Here is a 23,094-nt window from a genome sequence, read left to right on the forward strand (position 1 = left end):
ATCCATTTATCTCAAGTTTCTTGACAACCTGAAAGGCAAGATTATGTTAAAATATAAGCCACAATCCCTATTTTCCAGAAGTTTATATCTAATATTTACATAAATTACTAGTAAAGATAAGAAGAAATTCACAAAACTGAGCCATACAGAATACAGATAATCATCGAAGAATTCCCTATCTTAGGTTGAGACAATATAATGTTTTTTATTGCACAGTCTCTTGCTAATAATACTATATATTTTTAAAAGAATACCATACTGAAGAACATCAATTTTCTCTTCAAACATTCAAACTATAAATTCATTTATTTCAGAAATATTTGAATACATACTATATGCAAAGAAATGTACCAAATACTGTTAAGAATTGAAAGTTATAAAAAAAAGTGGTTGATTCCTTCCCCCAACAGACTTATAATTCATTGGGATCAACGTACATATCCCTTAAAACACTTTATCCCCTTGACATACAAAATTTGAGTGAGGGAGTGTCAGAAAACATGTATTCCTTCAGTGGTGTTTACCTGATCTTGCAGTGACATCACTGGATTATTTTTGGTAGTGTTGATGTGAAGAACATGGTACTTATTCTTTGCACACAGGTCATAGGCAATATTGGTAAAAGAGGTGCTTGCAGTTTTGGGGACTCGGTTATAAATGATCACCATGTCCTCTTCCTCATCTAAAGGGGCGTCTTGCCGAGGGCCATCCATTGTATGACGTTGCTCAATTTCTCGGACTTCATGTCTTGCAATAGCCCTTTCTGCAAAGAAAAACAAACATAAACTCAGTTTTTAAAGAGACAATAAGGAAGTTGTAAAATACTGAAAAGAATTTCCTATGCTTGGAATATAATGCTCCTTTTCAAGAACTGGGTGAGAGCAGCTGAAGAAGTGTTTTGAGGACTGAACTACCTTTGAAGAACAATACATATGCATATAAAACACAACAAAAGAATACCACAGACCCCAGAGTTCCTCAGTGTACTCTGAAATCCACATTACAGTCTAATAGAATTTATAAAACCTGAACTAATCCTCAAACACACAAAAACAGATTATTCAGAATACTGAATTTCATAGTAAAAACTGCACTTAGAAAGTAGATCACTTAAAATTTAAGCAAAGATTTTCAAATTTATTACTTAGGATTTAGTTATTCTCTGGTTTATCAAAATGTAGCAGGGCAATAATTATAAATGCTGGTGTGATTTTAGGTAACAAAAGTAGAAACAACTCCACCACAAAACCTTTATCTTTTTGGTGTGCATTATAGATAAGTCCTGGCTATGTTTATTCCTTAAATATATTCCTTAAATCCCATAGTTCCTCTAATCCAAATCCCTGTCTACCACATAGTTTGAAAAGCAGTTACATTTTACTTTCTACTATTCCCTATTTAACACACATTTTAGCTTCAAATAATTTTTAGAATTATAGAGCAAGAAGAGCAAAGGAAGAAATGAAGAGAAAACATCTCTAACAAGATTGTATATTTCTTTGCACAGAAAGAGCTGCTCCCACATAGCATGCACCTATCCCCAGGTCTTTGTGCAAGCTACTACACCTGCCTGCCTGCCTTAAACGCTCTTCCATTCTCTCTCTACCCCAATCCTACCAGGTGAACTCTTCAACCTTCACACTCAATTTCACCATCACTTGCAAGGGAAGCATTATCTGGTCTCCCTAACTAGGTCAAATTACACACGTGCACCTGGGTAGGGACTGGGGTTGCAGGGATCGAGCAAAAAGGAGAAAAAACTTATGGACAAGAGCAACAGTGTGGTCATTGTGGGGCGAGGGCAGTTGGAGGAGGTGAAGGAGGGTATAGGGGATAAAGAGTAATGGGAGGAGACTGGACTTGGGGTGGTGAACACACAGCACAGTGCACAGATGTGTTGTGGAACTGCACACCTGAAACCTGTATACATGTTAACCAGTGTCACCCCAATAAATTGCATAAAAAGGAAATTACAATTGTGCATACACATACGCATCATGTACCTCATACTACATATCTTGTATTTACCATAAGTGCAACTTTACATTAAATGTACTGTCATTAGTGTCTCCCCATCATAATGCCTATGATTTAATAAAGTGATATGAAAAAGCAGTGTGCTATAATTATTGTAACAAGTTTGGGCTTCGAATATTGTTGGACCACAAATCTTAAATTTTGGTTCAGGAAATAAGGTCACCATACTACAGAGAATATACTCTGAGCTGCGGATTCACATTTAGAAGGCTTGAGTTAAGGTTCCAGGCTTGCTGCTTATTAGTACTGGACTTTTCAAAACAGGAGGAAAAGGACCTATACTCTATATATATATGCATACACATGTATCCTTTTTTTCTCCTTGGGAGAGTTGGCTGGAAATGTGAGAACATGAGCTAAATGCTGAACACACTGTTGGATTGCCAGACATCAGGAGATGTTACACAGGTAACTGGACATGTAGGTTGAGAGTTGAGAATAATGGTTCAAGTAGAAGAAAGACAGCTGGGAAAACCATGGGAATGGAAGAAATTGCCTAGATAATGTAGAATATGCAGTATGGAAAGAGCCCCTAGGACAGAATCTTAGAAAATATGAACACTTTGAAGGGCTAGGTAGAAAAAGACAATCCACAGAAAGAAGCTAAAAAGAAAAAAGAAAGAAAAAGGAACAGGACAGACTTTTCAGAGGTACACGGTACATTTTAGAAAGCATAACATTTTCCAGACTGACAGTGCTTTCCAAATGAACCTATAAGTCAAGGTACTGTATGATGCTATAAGCCTCTACACAGGATCTGGAAGTTGTCTCAAATTAAACTGACCAAGTATTTACAAGAGCCTACATATGTTACTATACTAAGTAATTAAAAAAAAAATCTTATCTTCCAAACAGCCTCAAACTATCATCGCAGCCACAAACCATCGCGGGCCCGTAGGTCTACACACGCCCCCTTCTCTGCTCAGAGCAGTGAAACAGCGCTGCTGCCAGGACCCGCAGGGCGTTCCTTCTCCAGCGCCCAGACACGTGCCAGACTGCCTTCATAATCGTGATTCGCCGACGATCAACAACGCTAAATTTTCTTTCACTAGTTTGTCTGAAATCAAGCATTTTTTTTAAAGAACAGATTTTATGTTATTTCACATATTGGCATCTACTTTACCTATAGAAAACTTAGTGATTACAGAAAAAGTGCAATATTAATAGTTTTTGTAATTACCCCTTTCACTTACAAATTTTACATGCCCAATAACTGCTTTGAAAATTAGCTAATTAATTAAAAATACTTTTAAAAGTTGTTATTTAGCATGTGGAATTTTTATTCTGTAGGGTGCTAAAACTCTACCTGGACCATTGAAACTAGTATGTTTTCAAAATTAATCATTGTTCTTGGTTCATTATGTGCATTAAATTGTATGATTGTATATTTCACACAATTTTTAAAAATGTTCTTAAATTATGAAAAGGTACAAATACAACAACAGTATGTTCCTCATTCAAATAATATATGCATTTTCTATTTTTCAAGTGTTTTTATACTGTATAAACAAGATAATTATTACCATAGTGTAATGCCTAAAACTACATAAAAGATAAAATTAAGAGAATTTTTGTTAATGATATATTTTTATCAAATCAAATCTCAGTTAGTTGAACAATAACAGTAACTACTCTGTAATGGTAAACTACTCTTTTCTTCTGTGACAAAATGTTATGCTACTTAATGTTACTTAAAACCAGTAAGACTTTCTAATACGAACATATGCTTTAGTATTCTAAGTATTTGATGGTTCCATTTTTTTTCCAAAGGTGCTCTGCATCTAGTTAGTGCAGTTTCTTCTGAGACCCTCTCGAATCAATGGGGAAGCTTTATTACAGCACATTTGTAGTGTACAATATGTTGGCAGAACACTTAAAATAGTTAAGGTGCATTTTAAAGTAATGTTTTTTCATGTTGGATTAATGAATTACACAGACTGTGCTATGCAAGCTATTTCAGAACCACCACAAAACTTGCAGCCTACAAATAACTTGAGATGCAGACTCGAGTCATGAAATTACAGGCAGGCCAGGCAACACTGGCACTAATGTGCCCGACACTGAAGACTGACACTGAATCCCATGACAATTCTAGTTTTTCTGAGCTCCTGTTGGAAGTGGCACATATCTCAACTATAAATAAACTTTTCTGTGTGGAAGACAGTCAACAAATTCAAGTCTTTTAAAGACCATAACAGGAGAGGAAGATGGCGGCCTTACTGTAGGCAGCGTTTTTCTCGGCTTCTGTGAAGAGGGGGGAAACTCGCGGATCGGTGGAGAGGCAGAGCAAGTGGGCTGGGTTGCCGAATCACTTTTGAAAGCAGGACATCAGAAATTATTGCACTCACTGGAAAACCAGACGGTAAGAAGACGGATACAGGACAAAAGGGGCCCAAGAATCAGCGCGGGCTCTGGAGCGCGCAGACCCCAGGCCCGCCCGGTGCTCCGGGCTCTGCCCCAGGGATCCCGGGAGAGGGAAGTTGCTGCTCCCTCCCTCCCCCCGAATACGGGGGTGAGCAACTCCAGGGGAGAACGGGTTGCTAGAAGGAACAGATTGGCCAGTTGGACTGAGAAAAAAATCGCCCAGGGAATATGAAATCCCGCCCAGAGGCCGAGAAGTGAGAGCCTCTAGCCAACAGGACCAGGGGCATCTTTAGCCCGGTGGAAGTGCAGAGCGGTAGTGAGCACAAGCCGGCCGCGCTCAGCTCGCGCCCCATAGGGAGGCAGGAATTGCGCGCTGCGATTCCAGGAGGGACGAGGGGCTGGGCGCGTTCCTTCAGTGGTGGCTCAGAGATTTTCAGCCAGCCCGACCGGAGAGCCGGGAAAGGCGCCAACATTCCGTCGGAGAGCCGTTTGGCCGGGAACACGGAGCTGGAAACGGCTGGGCTCCCGCACCTTCATCGGGAAGACACTCTCTCGCACCAGTGTGTCTTGCAGCGCCCCAGGTACCTGACAGACTTGCTGAGTTCTGGTTGTGAGAGAGAGAAGCATTTCAAAGGCCCCTCAGCCAGCTGAAGCTAGCAAGATCAGAAAAACTGGTCTGGCCAGTTAGAAACCAACAAGAGGTTTTTTTTTTTGTTTGTTGTTTGTTTGTTTGTTTTTTGGTTTTGTTTGGTTTTTATTGGTTTCTCTGGCTGTTGTTGGTTGACTGATTTGATCTTGTGTTTTATGTGACTTTTTTTTCAATTCTCATTATTTTTATATCGCAATCCCTTATGTTTCTCTTCCATTCAACCTAATATTATTCTTTCCACTCCAAATTTAGCTCTCCTGCACCACATCTTCTGCTTTTCTTTCCTTTTGTTTTAATCTTGCAAGTTACTGTAAATTTGTATTATCTTTTTCTCACTTTTATGACATTTTTTTATTTTAATAATATTTTGGTACTCTTTTTTCTTTCTGTATAATCTTCTTTGCTTGGCTAGTTATACTGTCATTTGATAGGTTCCCCCTGGTATCTCAGTCACAAGATGTTGATAAGTTACTATCCTTCATCTGCGTTCCATTAATACACTTCTCAAGGTTCTATACTCTTTATTCTTGTTATCTAGACCTCATCGATTCTGCCACAAGACTGTCACTTTACTATTACTGCTAGTAAGACCTAGTCTATACAATTGTAAATGCTTCTCAATACGCCTACCTGATCTCAGCCCACTTTGCAATTTTCTGAACTATACTATTGTGGGGGTTGTCTCTATTCTTTTACTCACTACTCCTATATACTAATCTTTAGTCCAACCCTACCTTAGAAGCTGACCTCCCCCAGCCTCACAGCTTTATAGATCCAACTAACAATCCTCTCGTCCCCAATAAGAGTCTTACCCTCTTTCCATCCTTTCTAAAACGTGGATAGGGGGGTGGAGGATCACGGCTACACTATAAGGAGCCAAAGGATAACCCATCTCTTCTCTACTGGCTGCTAAAGTAAATATCATAGTATACTATCTTGCTGTTTTAAACCATTTTGCCTTACTCCTCCAACTGATCCCAAAAAAGAGTAGGGGGAAGCTGTGACCACCAGGATACACGAAGGAGATTGCACCACTGAAACACACAAAAAATTCTACCACAGAAGTTCACACCATAAATACAGGGAACCAGAACAGTACAAATTAACAAACAAGAAGAACAAAGAAGAAACCCACGAACAATGAGAAAACAAAGAAACAACCCCCCAACTGAAGGGAAACGAGGAAGCCTCAGGAAAAATGCTAAATGAAATAGAGGCAACCCAACTATCAGATAGTGAGTTCAAAACAATGATTACCAGGAAGTTCAATGAACTCACAATGAGCTTTCAGAAATTAGAGGGAAACTACATCAATCTCACTGCAAACTATATAAACATGAAAAAGGAAATAGAAACTCTCAACAAAGGTCAAGAGGAAATGAAGAATACAATTTCTGAACTGAAGAACACAGTAGAAGGAATGAAAAGCAGGATCGATGAAGCAGAAGATCGGATTAGCGAGCTGGAGGACAAAGTAGAAAACAGCATCCGGAAAGAGCAAGAAAAGGAAAAGAGGCTCAGAAAGAATAAGGAGGGATTAAGAGAAATGCAAGACAATATGAAACGTAATAATATCCGTATAATAGGGATACCAGAAGGTGAAGAAGAAGAGCAAGGGATCGAAAACCTAGTTGAACAAGTAATGAAGAACTTCCCTAATTTGACGAGAGAAAAAGTCACACAAATCCAGGAAACACAGAGAGTCCCAATCAGGAGGAACCCAAAGAGACCCACCCCAAGGCACATCATAATTAAAATGACAAAATTTCAAGACAAAGAGAGAATCTTAAAGGCAGCAAGGGAGAAGAAGGACATAACATACAAGGGAGCCCCAATAAGGCTAACAGCTGACTTCTCAATGGAAACACTTCAAGCCAGAAGAGAATGGCAAGAAATACTTCAGGTAATGAGAACCAGAGGTCTGCAACCAAGGCTACTATATCCAGCAAGGCTTTCGATCAAGATTGAAGGCCAAATAAGAAGCTTCCCAGACAAAAGAAGTCTAAAAGAATACACCTCGACCAAACCAGCTCTGCAAGAGATTCTAAAAGGACTGCTTTAAGGAGGAGAGAAGAAAGAGAGAGAGAGAGAGGGAGGAACACACATACATAAAAGACAATGAATAAGTACCTATCAATAATAACCTTAAACGTAAATGGATTAAATGCTCCAATCAAAAGACATAGAATAGCTGATTGGATAAGAAAAAATGACCCACATATCTGCTGTCTACAAGAGACCCACCTCAGGATAAAAGACCTACACAGGCTGAAAGTGAAGGGCTGGAAACAAATCTTCCAAGCAAATGGTCAGGAAAAAAAAAGCTGGGGGTAGCAATACTCATATCAGACAAAATAGACTTCCAAAAAAGGTCCATAAAGAGAGACCCAGAAGGTCACTTCATAATACTCAAGGGAAGAATCCATCAAGAAGACATAAATATTGTAAATATATACGCATCCCAACATAGGAGCACCCGAAATACATAAAGAAAATCTTAGAGGACTTCAAGAAAGATATGGACAGCAACACAATTATAGTGGGAGATTTTAACACCCCACTATCAAAAATGGACAGATCTTCTAAACAAAATATCAACAAAGATATTGTGGCATTGAACAATACCCTTGATGAAATGGATTTTACTGATATATACCGAGCCCTCCATCCAAAAAGAAGCTAAATATACATTCTTTTCAAATGTGCATGGAACATTCTCAAAGATAGACCACATGATAGGACACAAAACAAGCCTCAAGAATTTCAAGAAAATTGAAATCATACTAAGCATTTTCTCAGACCACAAGGGACTGAAGCTAGAAACCAACCCGAAGGGAAAAAAAACCCAAAACACTCAAAATCATGGAGATTAAATAGCATGCTATTAAACAATGAATGGGTAAAGAATGATATTAGGGAAGAAATCAAAAGGTTTCTGGAAACAAATGAAAACGAACTCACTACAACCCAAAACTTATGGGACACAGCCAAGGCAGTCCTGAGAGGGAAGTTCATAGCGATACAGGCCCACCTAAAAAGGTTAGAAACTTTCCAAACAAACAACCTAACCCTACGTCTACAAGAACTCGAGGAACAACAACAAAGGCAGCCCAGAGCAAGCAGAAGGAAGGAAATAACCAAGATCAGAGCAGAATTAAATGATATAGAGACTAAAAGCACAATTCTAAGGATCAATGAATCCAAGAGCTGGTTCTTTGAAAAGATAAACAAAATAGACAAGCCTTTAAGCAGACTCATCAAGAAAAAAAAGAGAGAAGACCCAAATAAACACAATCAGAAATGAAAGAGGAGAGATTACAACAGATACCACAGAAATACAAAGGATTGTAAGAAATTACTACGAAGAACTGTATGCCAAAAAATTTGAAAACCTAGATGAAATGGACAACTTTCTAGAAAAAATATAATCTTCCAAAACTCAATGAAAAAGAAGCAGAAAGCCTGAACAGACCAATAACAACAAAAGAAATTGAAGCAGTAATCAAAAAACTCCCAACACACAAAAGCCCGGGACCAGATGGTTTCACAGGAGAATTCTACAAAGCATTTAAGGAAGAGCTAACCCCTATCCTTCACAGACTATTCCAAAAAATCCAAAAAGATGGGAGTCTCCCAAACTCTTTTTATGAGGCCAACATCATCCTAATTCCAAAACCAAATAAAGACACAACAAAGAAAGAAAACTTCAGGCCAATATCACTGATGAACATTGACGCTAAAATCTACAACAAAATACTGGCAAACCGCATCCAACAATACATTAAAAAGATTATACACCATGACCAAGTGGGATTCATTCCAGGGATGCAAGGATGGTTCAATATTTGCAAATCAGTAAATGTAATACATCACATAAACAAAAGCAAAGACAAAAACCACATGATCATATCAATTGATGCAGAAAAAGCATTTGATAAGGTACAGCACCCATTCATGATAAAAACACTCGGCAAAGTAGGGAATAGAGGGAGCATTCCTCAACATAATAAAGGCCATATATGAGAGACCTTCAGTCAACATCATTCTCAATGGGCAAAAAATTAAAACCTTTTCCATTAAGATCAGGAACAAGACAAGGCTGTCCACTTTCACCACTTCTATTCAATATAGTACGGGAAGTTTTAGCCACAGCAATCAGACAAGAAAAAGAAATAAAAGGCATCCAAATCGGAAAGGAAGAAACAAAACTATCACTGTTTGCAGACGACATGATAGTATACATAGAAAATCCTATTGACTCTACCAAAAAACTGCTTGACCTAATAAATGAATTTGGCAAAACAGCGGGATACAAAGTCAATATCCAGAAATCAAAGGCATTTCTGTACACCAACAATGAAACAGCAGAAGCAGAGATCAAGGAAAAAAATCCCATTTGAAATAGCAAAAAGAAAAATAAAATATCTAGGAATAAACCTAACCAAAGAGGTAAAAGACCTGTATTCAGAAAACTACACAACACTGAAGAAAGAAATCAAGGAAGACACAAACAAATGGAAACATATACCGTGTTCATGGATTGGAAGAATTAATATCATCAAAATGTCCATACTACCCAAAGCAATTTACACATTCAATGCAATTCCTATTAAAGTACCAATGGCATATTTCACAGACATAGAACAAACACTTCAAAAATTTATATGGAATTATAAATGACCCCGAATAGCTGCTGCAATATTGAGAAAGAAGAGTAAAGTAGGAAGGATCACAATACCCGACACTAAACTATATTACAAGGCTACTGTAATCAAAACAGCCTGGGACTGGCATAAAAACAGGCACATAGACCAATGGAACAGAACAGAGAGCCCAGAAATAAGCCCAAGTCTCTATGGTCAATTAATATTTGACAAAGGAGGCAGCAACATAAAATGGAATAAAAAATAGCCTCTTCAACAAATGGTGTTGGGAGAACTGGACAGCCACGTGCAAAAAAAATGAAACTTGAGCACCAACTTACACCTTATACAAAAAATAAATTCAAGGTGGATAAAAGACTTAAATATAAAACATGACACCATTAAAGTCCTAGAGGAGAACGTAGGTAGGAAAATCTCAGATATTTCACGAAGAGACTTTTTTAATGACGTGTCCCCTAGAGCAAGGGACATAAAGGAAAGAATAAACAAATGGGACCTCATCAAAATTAAAAGCTTCTGCACAGCTAAAGAAAACAGTATCAAAATTAAGAGAACCAACTGTATGGGAAAACATATTTGCCAATGACACCTCAGACAAGGGTCTAATCTCCAAAATATATAGAGAACTTACACGACTGTACTCTAAGAAGACAAGGAATCCAATTAAAAAGTGGGCAAAGGACTTGAATAGACACTTCTCCAAGGAGGACATACAGAGGATCCAAAGACACATGAAACGATGTTCAATATCGCTAGCTGTCAGAGAGATGCAAATTAAAACCACAATGAGATACCACTTCACACCAGACAGAATGGCCATCATAAACAAAGCAACAAACAACAAGTGCTGGAGAGGTTGTGGAGAAAAGGGGACCCTAGTGCACTGTTGGTGGGACTGCAGACTGGTACAACCACTATGGAAAGCAATATGGAACTTCCTCAGAAAACTAAAAATGGATCTGCCTTTTGACCCTGCAATTCCACTACTGGGACTCTATCCTAAGAATACTAAAACACCAATTCAAAAGAACCTATGCATCCCAATGTTCATAGCAGCACAATTTACAATAGCTAGATGCTGGAAGCAACTAAGATGCCCATCAGTAAATGAATGGATCAAAAAACTATGGTACATTTACACGATGGAATTCTATGCAGCAGAAAGAAAGAAGGAGCTCCTACCCTATGCAACAGCGTGGATGGAGCTGGAAAACATTATGCTAAGCGAAACAAGCCAGGCAGTGAAAGACAAATACCATATGATCTCACCTTTAACAGGAACCTAAATAACAAAACAAAGAAACAAGCAAAATGTAACCAAAGACACTGAAATAGAGGACAGGCTGATGGTGACCGGAGGGGAGAGAAGAGGGAATTTAAGGGGACAGTGGGAAGGGTTCACAGGAACAAACTTAAAGGACACATGGTCATAGACTAAGGGGAGGGTGGTAATGGGAGGGAAGGGGGGCGGGTGGGAGGGGGAACTGGATTGGGAGTAAAAAGGAGAAAACTGTATATGAACAATGATTAATAAAAAAAAAAAAGACCATAACAATAAATACCTATTTCTTCACTGACATTGTATTAAAGGCCTTGTGTATTAAAAGACTGTAGTGATCAAGCTAAATATAAAACACTGCACTAAATAGACCTACCTAAATTCTACATGGCAGTTAAGTCACAAATACACACACACACTCACATATATTTGACTACAGAAAAACTGATGAAAAGATCTTTTTATTTTTAACCACAATGTATTATTAATGACTAATTTTTTAAAAAATTAATACTGTTGTTTTGCCAGATAAAGATACTACAAAGAAAGGAAACTATAGGCCAATATCCCTGATGAACACACACACACTAAAATCCCCAACAAAATATTAGCAAACTGAATATAGCAATACATCAAAAAGATCATACACCATTTTCAAGTGAGATTTATTTTGGGAATGCAAGGTTGGTACAACATTTGCAAATCAGTAACTGTGATTCATCACATAAACAAAATGAAGGATAAAAACCACATGATCATCGATAGATGCAGAAAAGATTTAACAAAATCCAGCACCTATTTATGATGAAAACTCTCAGCAAAGTGAAAACAGTGGGATCATATGCACACCTAGACATAATAATGGCCATCTATGACAAAGCCATGGCCAGCATCATACCCAACAGGCAAAAACAACAAGTGTTCCCCTTAAGATTGGGAGCAAGACGGGTGTCAGCTTTCACCTCTCTTATTCAACATAGTCCTGGAAGCCCTAGTCATAGCAATCAGACAAGAAGAAATAAAAGTCATCCAAATTGAAAAGGAAGAAGTAAAACTGTCTTTATTTGCAGATGATCTCATACTGTACATAGACAACTTAAAGATTACACCAAGAAACTACTAGAACTGGGAAATGAATTCACTAGAGTAGCAGGATGGAAAATTAATGTCCAGAAATCAGGGAGCTTGCGGCCAAGATGGAGGTATAGGTTGATATGCTTTGCTTCCTCACATAACCAAAAGAACGATAATAACCAATTTAAAAATAAAAAACAACCAGAACTGCCAGAAAGTCAAACTGTATGGAAGTCTGACAACCAAGGAGTTAAAGAAGAAACAGTCATCCAGACCGGTAGGAGGGGCAGAGAGGATGTGCAATAAGGCAGTGACTGGTGGACCGGCTAGTGGACTGAGGGAAGGAAACCAGGATTCGAATCAACAATTTGGAACAAGAGGAAGAAAATAACATTCAACCAGAACAGAATGAAGAAACAAGAATTAAAAAAAAAAAAATGCAGAGAGGCCTAGGAACCTCTGAGACAACTTTAAATGCTCCAACATCTGAATCATAGGGGTGCCAGAAGGAGGAGAAGAGCAAGAAATTAAAAACCTATTTGAAATACTAATGAAAGAAAACTTCCCCAATCTGCTGAAGGAAATAGACATACAAGTCCAGGAAGCTCAGAGAGTCCCAAACAAAATGAATGCAAAGAGAACCATTATCAAGACACATCATAATAAAATGACCCAAGATTTTTTTAAAAATCACATGATCATATCAATCTATATAAGAAAGGGATATGACAAAATTGAACACATTTGTAATAATGTTTCTTAGAAAAGTAAGAACAGAGGGAAACTTCCTCTACAAAAATACTACAGCTACCATTCTACTCCATGGTGAAAGACAAAAGTTTTCCTCATAAGATCAGAAAGAAGACATGATGTACAGTCTCACTACTCTTACGCAGCATAGAGCTGGAAGTTCCAACTAGTGACTGAAAGCTAATAATAATAATAATAATAATAATAATAATAATAATAATCTTGTATTGCTTTGTACAGTAACATGCTGTACAGGTTGCAGCCTAGGGGTAACAGACTATACCATCTATCGCACGTGTGCAGTAAGACTATACCATCTAGGTTTGTGTGTGATGTTCACACTACAACAAAATTACCTACTGACATCTTTCTCAGAATGCATCCTTGCATTACCAAGCAGCACACGCCTGTATAATTATTATCTCTTGTTTTGATTCTTAAAACAACCCTAAGAGGCACCATATTATGAGGAAAGTGAATGCTGATGTCAGGATACCATCCCAGGTCATTCTGATTCCAGAGCCTGTACTTCCACATTGTACTGGTAGTCTGAGATCCTATATTAGGAAGGAGAAGAGCCACACAGTTAAACACAGCATGACAGTATTATAGAAGTATCTATGGTTTTTGCAATGCCTGTTTTTAAAATATATTCTAGTTAAAAATCATAAGTGAGCTGGCTTCAAGACTTCACTATTTACATGTCTCAACCACTTGAAATAAATAGTCTCATAGAACATGGCGAGTCCTCTAATATGCTTTGCCCTTTTCTTTTCTTTTAATTTATTTATTTTTAGAGAGAGGGGAAAGGAGGGAGAGAGAGCGAAACATTGCTGTGTGGTTGCCTCTCACACATCCCCAACTGGGGACCTGGCCTGCAACCTAGGCATGTACCCTGACTGGGAATCAAACCAGCAACTATTTGGTCCACAGGCCAGCACTCAGTCCACTGAACCACACCAGCCAAGGCATTTTTTCCTTGTCTTAAGTTATACCACGATATTACATCTCAAAATAGTCCTTACCTTTCTACAAACTTCTCAAGTGATTTATTCCTATTTTCAGTTTTCATCTTGTAAAAAAAATCAAACAAATGCCACTGGAATAAATGCCATAAGAGAGAAGAACAAAATATTTCTGAATTCAAGAATGGGGGGAGGTGGGAAACTTCTAAAGAAAGATACAATGAATAAGTTAAGACCTGAAAGGATGGGACTAGCTTTCAAAATGTAGAGATGGGTCATGGAGAAAGGCATGAAAGCCTGCATAATGGTAAAGGTAGATAAGTAGCAAAATATTAGTATAATTTGATTATAAAATTATTTAACTATAGTGGTGTGAAATAGCTAAAAAATCTATGACAATTTTAGAATACACTGATAAAAATATAATTATCAAAGTAACAACTGCTCCACATATCGGGCCTTTATTATGGGCCAGAAAAATGCTTTGTATTTAAATCTACATTATTTCATTTGAATTTTACAACAACTCTATGCCTACTACCTATAGGTGGTAAGTGGAAATAAAGACTCTTCAGAATCCAAACCATCAATCTGTCTAAAACCAAAACCAATATTCCTAACCAAACATAGTAATTACTCTTAAATCACAGGAAGGTACAATTCCTAAGAAATACATATTCAATCACACAAGGATATTAAGTATCATTTCAGGCACACACACACACAAATAGAGTACATTCAAACTGTGAATGAACTGGATGAACCATGCCACACAAAGGATTGTTTCAAAAAACCCAGTCCAAGCCCTGGCTGGCGTAGCTCAGTGGATTGGGCGTGGGCTGTGAACCAAAGCATCACAGGTTCGATTCCCAGTCAGGGCACATGCCTGGGTTGCAGGCCACGGCCCCCAGCAACAACACATTGATGTTTCTCTCTCTCTTTCTCCCTCCCTTGTCTAAAAATAAATAAATAAAATCTTAAAAACAACAACAACAATGAAACACCAAAATCTAAAAATTGCTTAAAAAAAAAACAAACCCAATCCACTTAGAGAAATTTCATAAAAGAAAGTACTACACCTGTAACTAGTATAAAATATTTAATGCAAACTATAACTAAAAAAAAACAAGTAAATAAAAATCCTCTGATTTCACTGGCCTTTTTATAGCTTCTCTCCAAATTCCTATCTAATCACTGGTATTTTTAAAAAAGTATTAAAAGCAACTTGAAATATTTAAAAAGTGACTGTGGAAAGCAGGCATCCTTTCTGTAGTATTATTCCAGAAGACGATAAATTATTGCTCAGCAGAGAATGGGCTTTCAAATAATTAGGCAGGCAAAGTAAAGACAGATGCAGTTTAGGGCAAAGTAAGCCATCAGTCTCTAGAGATATTCAGAGAGAGGCGACATGAGGGCTTGCCCCAAAGGATGATGTAAAAAGGGTTTCCTGGACTGGTGAGAGCTGAAATCAAGGGGCTTCTGTGGTCCATTTCCACTAAATAAATTTCATAAAACTGGTATCAATTTCTCCTCTACAGTATATGTGTATTTTGGAGAACTTCCTCTACCCAGCCACCACCAAGCACCAAAAAATAGGAAAAAGCAGAAACAAAGACAGAAGCAGATCAGTGACAACTGAGCAAGAGGGAGTGGAACAGTTAATACTTTCCCACAATCTTGTTTTACTCAGGGACACCCGGATATATCTTTGTCCACCTTGAGAGAGACAAAGAATGCATCCCCTGTGATTCCTGTAAGAATACAAATAATGAGCAGTTATACTATACTATGCAGCTTTGAATAATAAAAATGTGTAATAATTTATAACCAAGTACTATATAACTAGAGTCATTAAATAATTCCATAAACATTTACCAAGAATCTATTAATTTATAAGCATTTCACCAGGTCCTGGAGCTAAACCTACTCTTGGAGAATTTGGTGGCACATCATAATAAAAGTTAATACAAGACACAATGGAGGTCCCTAAAACAGGAAGCTCAGCAAAGGACTCGTAGAGGAGGTGACTGAGAAAGATAAGGAAGTACCTACTGAGCAGAGAAAGAAAGGCACTCCAGGCAGAGAGGGAAGTATGAGCGATGCCCCTGGATGCATACTACTGCATGGTACACTTAGGCTTTAGAAGTGGCTCTTCCTTTTCCCCAAACTACGTAGTTCTATTTTCTAAATAGAATTTATTGGGGTGAAAGAGGTTCTTGATAAGCTTAGAATATGGGAGAAGGGTAAGGGCAAGATGAAACCTGAGGCAGAGAGTGGGCAGAGGCCAGCTCACGGCGTCTTACTCACCATCCCGGGAGTATGCATTGCATCCTGTAAGTCGACAGTTCTCAAACTTACTCGTCTCAAAACCTCTTTCTAGGCTTAAAAGCTGAGGACTCCAAAGACTTTTTGTTTGTGTGGGTTATACCTATCAATGTCATATTAGAAATAAAAATGACAAAACTTTAAGAATATTTAATCTACTTAAAAATAATATAATAAAACATGTTAGCATAAATTTTTATGCTGACATATTTTGTGAAAATATTTTTCCAAGACAAAAAAATAGGAAAGAGTGACATATTTTGCATATCTTTAAAAAACTTTATTAATAAAGTGTTCCTACATTTTTTATTGATCTACCTTGTAGTGTCATTTGGAAAATACTGGGTCATGGAGTTATGTAGATCCTTCAAATGCTAACACATTTATATATAATTTCAAAAGAAACCCACTTTCATTATATCACCACCAATCTCATCAGAAAAGTCTCTAAGTGTTGGGAAGCTGTCATGCTCACAGTGGCAGAGACACATTGCTCAAATTTTATAATCGGCAACAAATACTGGCAGTTCTTTTCCTTAAAGTGACAAGTTCACTTTGTTCATTTCTCAGAAAATAACTGCCAACTACCAACGTCTGAATAAACATAATTTGTCTGTTGGTTGTTCTTTCAAGTAAAAACAGTGTTATATAAAAAAAGTGGCTTATTGAGCTTGGAAATCAACACAAACAGTGCTTTTCCTCAAGACAACTACTGTACTTAGGTACACAGAAGTGTTTGGTGTGCTTTCTCATTTGTCACAGAATATTAAAAAGGCATGTACTAAACAGTCAAGATTATTTTAATAAAGTTAATCATTTTGACTGCTTTATAAAGGACATTCTTACAAGAAGATGGCTTTTAATGGGGGCAGGTGGGTAACTGTGAGTGCAAGGTGGTGAATACAATGGTTACTAGTACAATTTGCTACCACTACTGCCTTTGTACCCTAAGAGCAAATAACCAGTGAAAAAGGCAAGTAGCACCTTAGAATTATCATGAAAATTGTGAACTACACTGTGAACCCCCTGAATGGGTCTTGAGGACCCAAGACTCACGGACTACATTTTAGAACATCTTCTATAAGCAATGTAGAGCCATTTTTGAAGAATTTAAAGTAATAGCCCATTGGGACTTCCAAAATGCAAGACCACATGAGGCCTCATTTCAGAGATATCCCTTAGAATTGAATATTAATGTCCTGAAGACACAATGTGGATTAAGACCTGAAGGCAACTCCAATAAGGATGGGGCAGTACTGGTAGGATGTAAGTAAATGAAATACGTAAGTAAATGGAAGAGAAGAGGTCGAGGAGTAGTCTCCGCGCTTCTGTACTGAGAAAGAGGAAAGGGCCACTCACTGAGTCTCAGAATTAGGGACAGGAGGAAGAACAACCAGGGAAGGAGAAGGAAGGAATTCAGGATATTTGGAAATCTACACTGAAGTTCAAAATGAGAAATAAAATATGTAGGTGGTCTATTGAAGCATGTATTTTCACAAAGGCTTTTATTTTGAACTTACGTAACAGGTCTGGAAGATAGGGTAGAAAACGCAAAACAGCAGGAAAGATCTGGACTGGAGAGGACAATGTGGCATCTATTCCCTCACACCTCATGGACAGCCACATACCCCTCTGTGTGAGTTCTGGGAGAAAGGGCATGCAGGACCATAAAGGAGCTATCTCAGTGAAGGGCTCGGTAATACACAGGGACACTATTTGAGTTAGGGAAATATTAGCTACTAGAATAAATAAAATTTCAGTTGTTGTCTACCACAGAAATTTAGTTCTTATTAAAGTAGCAATGTGTGTGTTCCTGGTTGGTAAGTGGCCTTTTACACAATGATTCAAGGAATCAGGCTCATTCCTTCTTCTGAATGACATTCTCCCAGGACCTCACAGACTTCTGCATCCATTTAGCAGACATAGGAAGGCAGAGTGGAGAGAACACAATAGTTTCCTAACTTATACTGTCAAAACACTAGTCATATGGCTATACCTAGGTGCACTGGTGATTAGGAAATTTAGTCTTCGGGCTGGCAGTTGCCTCCTAACAGTAACTACATAAGATGAAAAGACAAATATAAATAGTTGGTGTATATACAGCCATCTGCCCACACAGGCACGCAAAGTGGATGGGGGTGTACATGAGCTCTAGTACTTCCTGACACTTTCTCTTGGGGCTGCAGCTGACACAATGATACTTGTTTGGAGATGGTTGCCCAGTTGACAGAAATGTGACCAAGCAGAAGCTTGCAGGTAGAGGGGATTCTGCTTTTTCTTTTTCAACACATGTGAAACATTTCTGGAAATTCCAGAAATATCAGAATGGCATTTTAATTGAATTGAAAATGAGGTCCTGGGTGAACATCTGGTGACAAGACCAAGTGAAAAAGAGGCTATTACATAGTTCTGATTGCACTATTACACAACTCTGACCCCATTCACATTCACAGACTTAATGCAAAGGAAACTTGGATCATCAGTTTTTGGACTTAGTGAGTTTTTGGTGCCCATGAACACCCAGGTAAACAATATGTAGGGTGCTGACGACATATCTCAGCAGGACGTTCTAAACTAAAGATAGAAATTTGGGAGTCACACCACAAAGGCAGCAGATGATGTCAAAGAAGTGAATGAGATCATGAAGGCAAAGTGCAGAATTAAAGAGCATCGAAGCAGACTTTGGTCTTTGATCTCTTTCATCACACAATCTACTTACAACCCATGTGTAATACAACCAAAAACAATCCTGCAATATCACTGCAAAATCATGTGCTTACCTACTAATAAACATTTTGTGTTCTTGACCACGTTGTCCACTTTTAAATATCTATCTTTAGTATACTCCAACATAAAGCAGTTGTGAGAAATAGATCCTTGATTCAAATTTTATTAATATGTTTTTGAAATGCTTTTTGAGGGCTTGATGCATTTTCTAATACATAAAACACTTATTTGAGTCTTATTATTACAAAATGCATTTAATTAAACTAAATCTATGCTAGGATTTTTAAAAGTAAAAATAAAGATATGATAATGTTGAAGATGTGAAGTTGGAACGTAAGTTATTCAGGGAAGTGACAAAAATGTTTTTCATAATATGAAGGTACTGGAGGAAAAAATAATGAGGAACTAATTGTATGTAAGTTTTGTAATCCAGCTAAAATATTAATGTTGATATTAAACTGGCAAGAAGATTCGAAAATTTCCCCAACTTTTAGCATAAGTCTAAACTGCCATTAAAATAGAAGTGCTTTGATTGTTGAAATAAATACCATGCCAAGAAGATTAAAGGATTTTCAAAGTCAAGAATGAAATGCCAATACTGCCTACAAAGCTGAATTATTTTCACACTTCAACAACTGCACCTGGTGCTCCATTGACTAGTAAGTAAAAAGAATAAGGAGTAACTAGGACTCAACTCCAGCTGGGTTTGGAGATCATTAACTAAAACCTAAAGCAGCAGCTGTTTGAAAATTAAAATTAGTGATGCTGAAAACCTGCCATTATTTCACTAGAGCTTGAAATACATCATATTCTAGGGCAGTGGTTTTCAGCTTGAGCATGCATCAGAATGACTTGCAGGATTTGTTGAAATACAGACTCCTGCCTTCACACTTTCTCCAGTTTTATTGGGTTGTATAATTCATTTACTCAATTTTTTTAAATCCTCACCTGAGGACAAGTTTATTGACTTTAGACAGTAAGGAAGGGGGAGAGAGAGAGCAAAAAGAGAGAGAGAAACATTGGTTAACTGTCACCCATACTTGCCCTGACTGGATATTAAACCTGCAACCCAGGTATGTGCCCCAAATAGGAATCAAACCCACAACCTTTTGGTGTATGAGATGACTCTTCAATCAACTGAGGCACCCAGCCAGGGCAATGATTCATTTACTCTTAATGGGCAAATACGAATGTTTATCACTGTAATGTAAGTAAAGATTCAAAATTTTAAATAAGTTTAGGACATCCTATTAATTAACCTTGTTTCTAAATTTTAATTGTCTTTAAAAGCCACTTTGTTTTGTCCTGACTGGCGTAGCTCAGCTGGTTGAGCGTCATCCCACAAAGAGAAAGGTTCAGGATGCCCTGACCCTTTCATACACATGCCCTAAATGCCAGTTCGATTCCCGGTAAGGGCACATGCCTAGGTTGTGGGTTCAGTCCCCAGTTGGGGCACATACGAGAGGTGACCGATCAACGTTTTTCTCTCATATTGACATTTCTCTGCTTTTTTTCTCTCTCCCTTCCCTTCCCCTCTCTCTAAAAATAATATTTTAAATATACTGGGACTCCATTAGGAATAAAATGGCCTCTGAAGATGAGAAATGCTACAGAGAATTCTTCCAAAATATGTTAGTTATGGATGAAATGGTGAATCACACCTACAGGTTCATACGCCAGAGTTAACAAAAATGTATTAGCTTGCAGTGTTGCCCTAGTATGCTTTGCAATGGCTCCTATTGAACAGTTTTTAAGTCACCCAGATTCTTACAAATTTGACAGTCTTGGGAGCTGAAACACCTGGGAGTCTCCTGTGGAACACTTGGGAAGTTTTGGGACTTGCGAGTCCCTTGGGAATGCAAGGTTGGTTTAACATTCAAAAATCAATGCAAGTTGCCATACCTACAAGCTTAAAAAAAAAAAGGCAATTATCTTAATACTTGCAAAGAAAGCATTTGACAAAATCCACATCCATTAATGATAAAAATCTCAGCAAATTAGTAATAAAACTTCCTCAAACTATAAGGGAGTATCTTTGACAAATCTACAGCTAACATCAAAGACTGCATATTTTCACCCTAAGATTGGAAGGAAAAAACGCCTACTCTCACCACTGTTATGCTGAGTTAAAGAAGCCAGACCCCACCTCCCCCACCAAAAAGCATATGTACTACAGAAATATATACAGTAATAAACAACAAAGTTGCTAGTTCCATGAAGTTGACCTTGTGGTTACCTGTTTGTCCCCAAACTGGCTTACACTAGTTATGTTTAATATTGTAAATGTGTAAGTCAATTACATATGAGTGCAAAAACTTAAAAGGACCATTGAAAATCAAACCAGACACTCTGGGACAACCCAGTAAAAATCAGTCTTAAATCAGATATTGACAAGACAATTGCAAAAGACTTGAGAAAATAATCTGAAGATCTAGACTACTTTGTAAAGGTCTTAAATTTTTTTGTTACATCTTAAAGAAGCCCAAAGTAGAAAATATAGACTAAGTATAGTAGGTATGTTTTATAAAACAAAAATAACATGGAACTTCTATAAGTAGACCCATACTCAAAGAAAAAATATCCTTTTATATTTTTGATGTGTATGAATAAATGCACATGTATGTTCTGACTTAAAATATTTAAGGTACAATTCCCACATGCATCAAACAGCAAAACAGGGGCTTAATCCCATTGAATTAAAAGGGTTCCTAGGGTCTTTTGAATCCATTTTTCCCCCTACTGTCAAAGCTAATATACTCCTGAAAGAGATGGATTCACAAAACCACAAGGAAGAGGAAAAATAACATGGCTTACCATCCCAATATAACCATTGCACATATCTGGGTATATTTCCTTATAGTTTTTCCCTATGCTTTTAGTAAATAGTAATCATAACATATAAACAACCGTTACATCTTGCCTTTTCCCTTTAACTTTACAAACATGCCAGCTCTCTCACATTATTGAAAACATTGTTATTTCAAATAGTTGCATCTGGCACAGACTTTTAAAATTGCAGAAGCCACATGCATACATATTGATGTCTATACTGAAGTACACAGAGAGTCATTCATTTCTCTTCTTGAATTGAAAAGTAGGAATTGAAGATAATATGGATTGAGAAGAGCTAAAAATTGAATTCTTGATAAAGACATCATAAATAATTGCTACTTTTCTTTTTTTAAAAAAAGACCTGACCTATTATTTCTCCTCTTTATTCTTGTGTATTACCTCTGTATTCAAATCAATAATAGCAGCTACTCAGAAAGACTAAAAGGACCAGAAAATTGCTAACTCAAAAAACAACCTGTGACAATTATCGAAGCACTTTCTACTTCAAAGGAAAACAGTAAAAACAATTACCTATGTGAAGTTTTTAAAAGGAGTTTCAAAAACATCCCTCACTTACGTGTTAGGACAGAAATATAACCTGACATTTCATGCCTGATGTCTAACTTCTGCTTTCCTATGTTTGCATTCCAGGGAATCAATAAAATAAATATAATAAGATGACAGAAATGGTAATACTATCAGCTAGGAAGCTAAGAACAAGCAGAGATGTAATGTCCAAAAATATGGGTACTGACTGTAATTGTCATTTACTTAATGGACTCTATTTTTTTACTTTCTAGTTCCATATAACAAAAGTAATATCACACTTCAAAATTATATGACTGAATAGTGCTATGATTCAACACTACAGAAACCCATCTCCTGGGGAGTATTTTGGCCTGTTGTATTTACCAAAGATTTGTCCTAAGCCCAACTTTCAATGGTTCTGCATACATTTTAAAGCATTACACCTTAATTGCTCTGAGATTCAGAATATAAGGTCACTTTCAGTTATCTTCCAAATTTTCTAAAATAATTATTTTTGGAACCCAAGGAATAACTAACTCTCACAGAAGATATTATGGCACAAATACAGTCACCCAGGTAAAGTACAAAAATATATTTCTATACATGCATTTTGTGGCTACATATACACATCTGTTGATAAACATCAAAGACACTAATAAAAAGGAATGATGCATTTAGTCAAGTCTTATTTAGAATCATTATTAATGCACATAAAAACATACATGTCTTATTTTCAACAAGAAAGATGTCATTTTGGTTCCAAATGACCATACTCATAGCAGGGCATGGACTCACCATGCAGGAGGTAAGATTGGGCTGCAACAGCAAAGTCCTCATTTGCTTTCACTTCTGACTACACAGAATGTAGTTAATACCAAATATCTACCAGCTGGTTTTTCA

General features: G+C 37.4%; 1 protein-coding gene across 4 annotated transcripts in view; it reads right to left on the reverse strand.

Moving 5' to 3' along the window:
• Positions 1 to 23,094, reverse strand: part of HS2ST1 (heparan sulfate 2-O-sulfotransferase 1) — a 166,035-nt gene that overhangs the window by 34,986 nt on the left and 107,955 nt on the right. For all 4 annotated transcript variants that reach the window (XM_045835331.1, XM_045835330.1, XM_045835333.1 and 1 more), the window contains one exon: positions 525 to 763. In XM_045835331.1, the coding sequence (XP_045691287.1) occupies positions 525 to 763 (239 nt within the window). The remainder of the gene's footprint in view (positions 1 to 524; positions 764 to 23,094) is intronic.

This window comes from Phyllostomus hastatus, unplaced genomic scaffold (genome assembly GCF_019186645.2).
Source record: "Phyllostomus hastatus isolate PE091 unplaced genomic scaffold, TTU_PhHast_1.1 phas_contig_209, whole genome shotgun sequence".
NCBI classification, from domain to species: domain Eukaryota; kingdom Metazoa; phylum Chordata; class Mammalia; order Chiroptera; family Phyllostomidae; genus Phyllostomus; species Phyllostomus hastatus.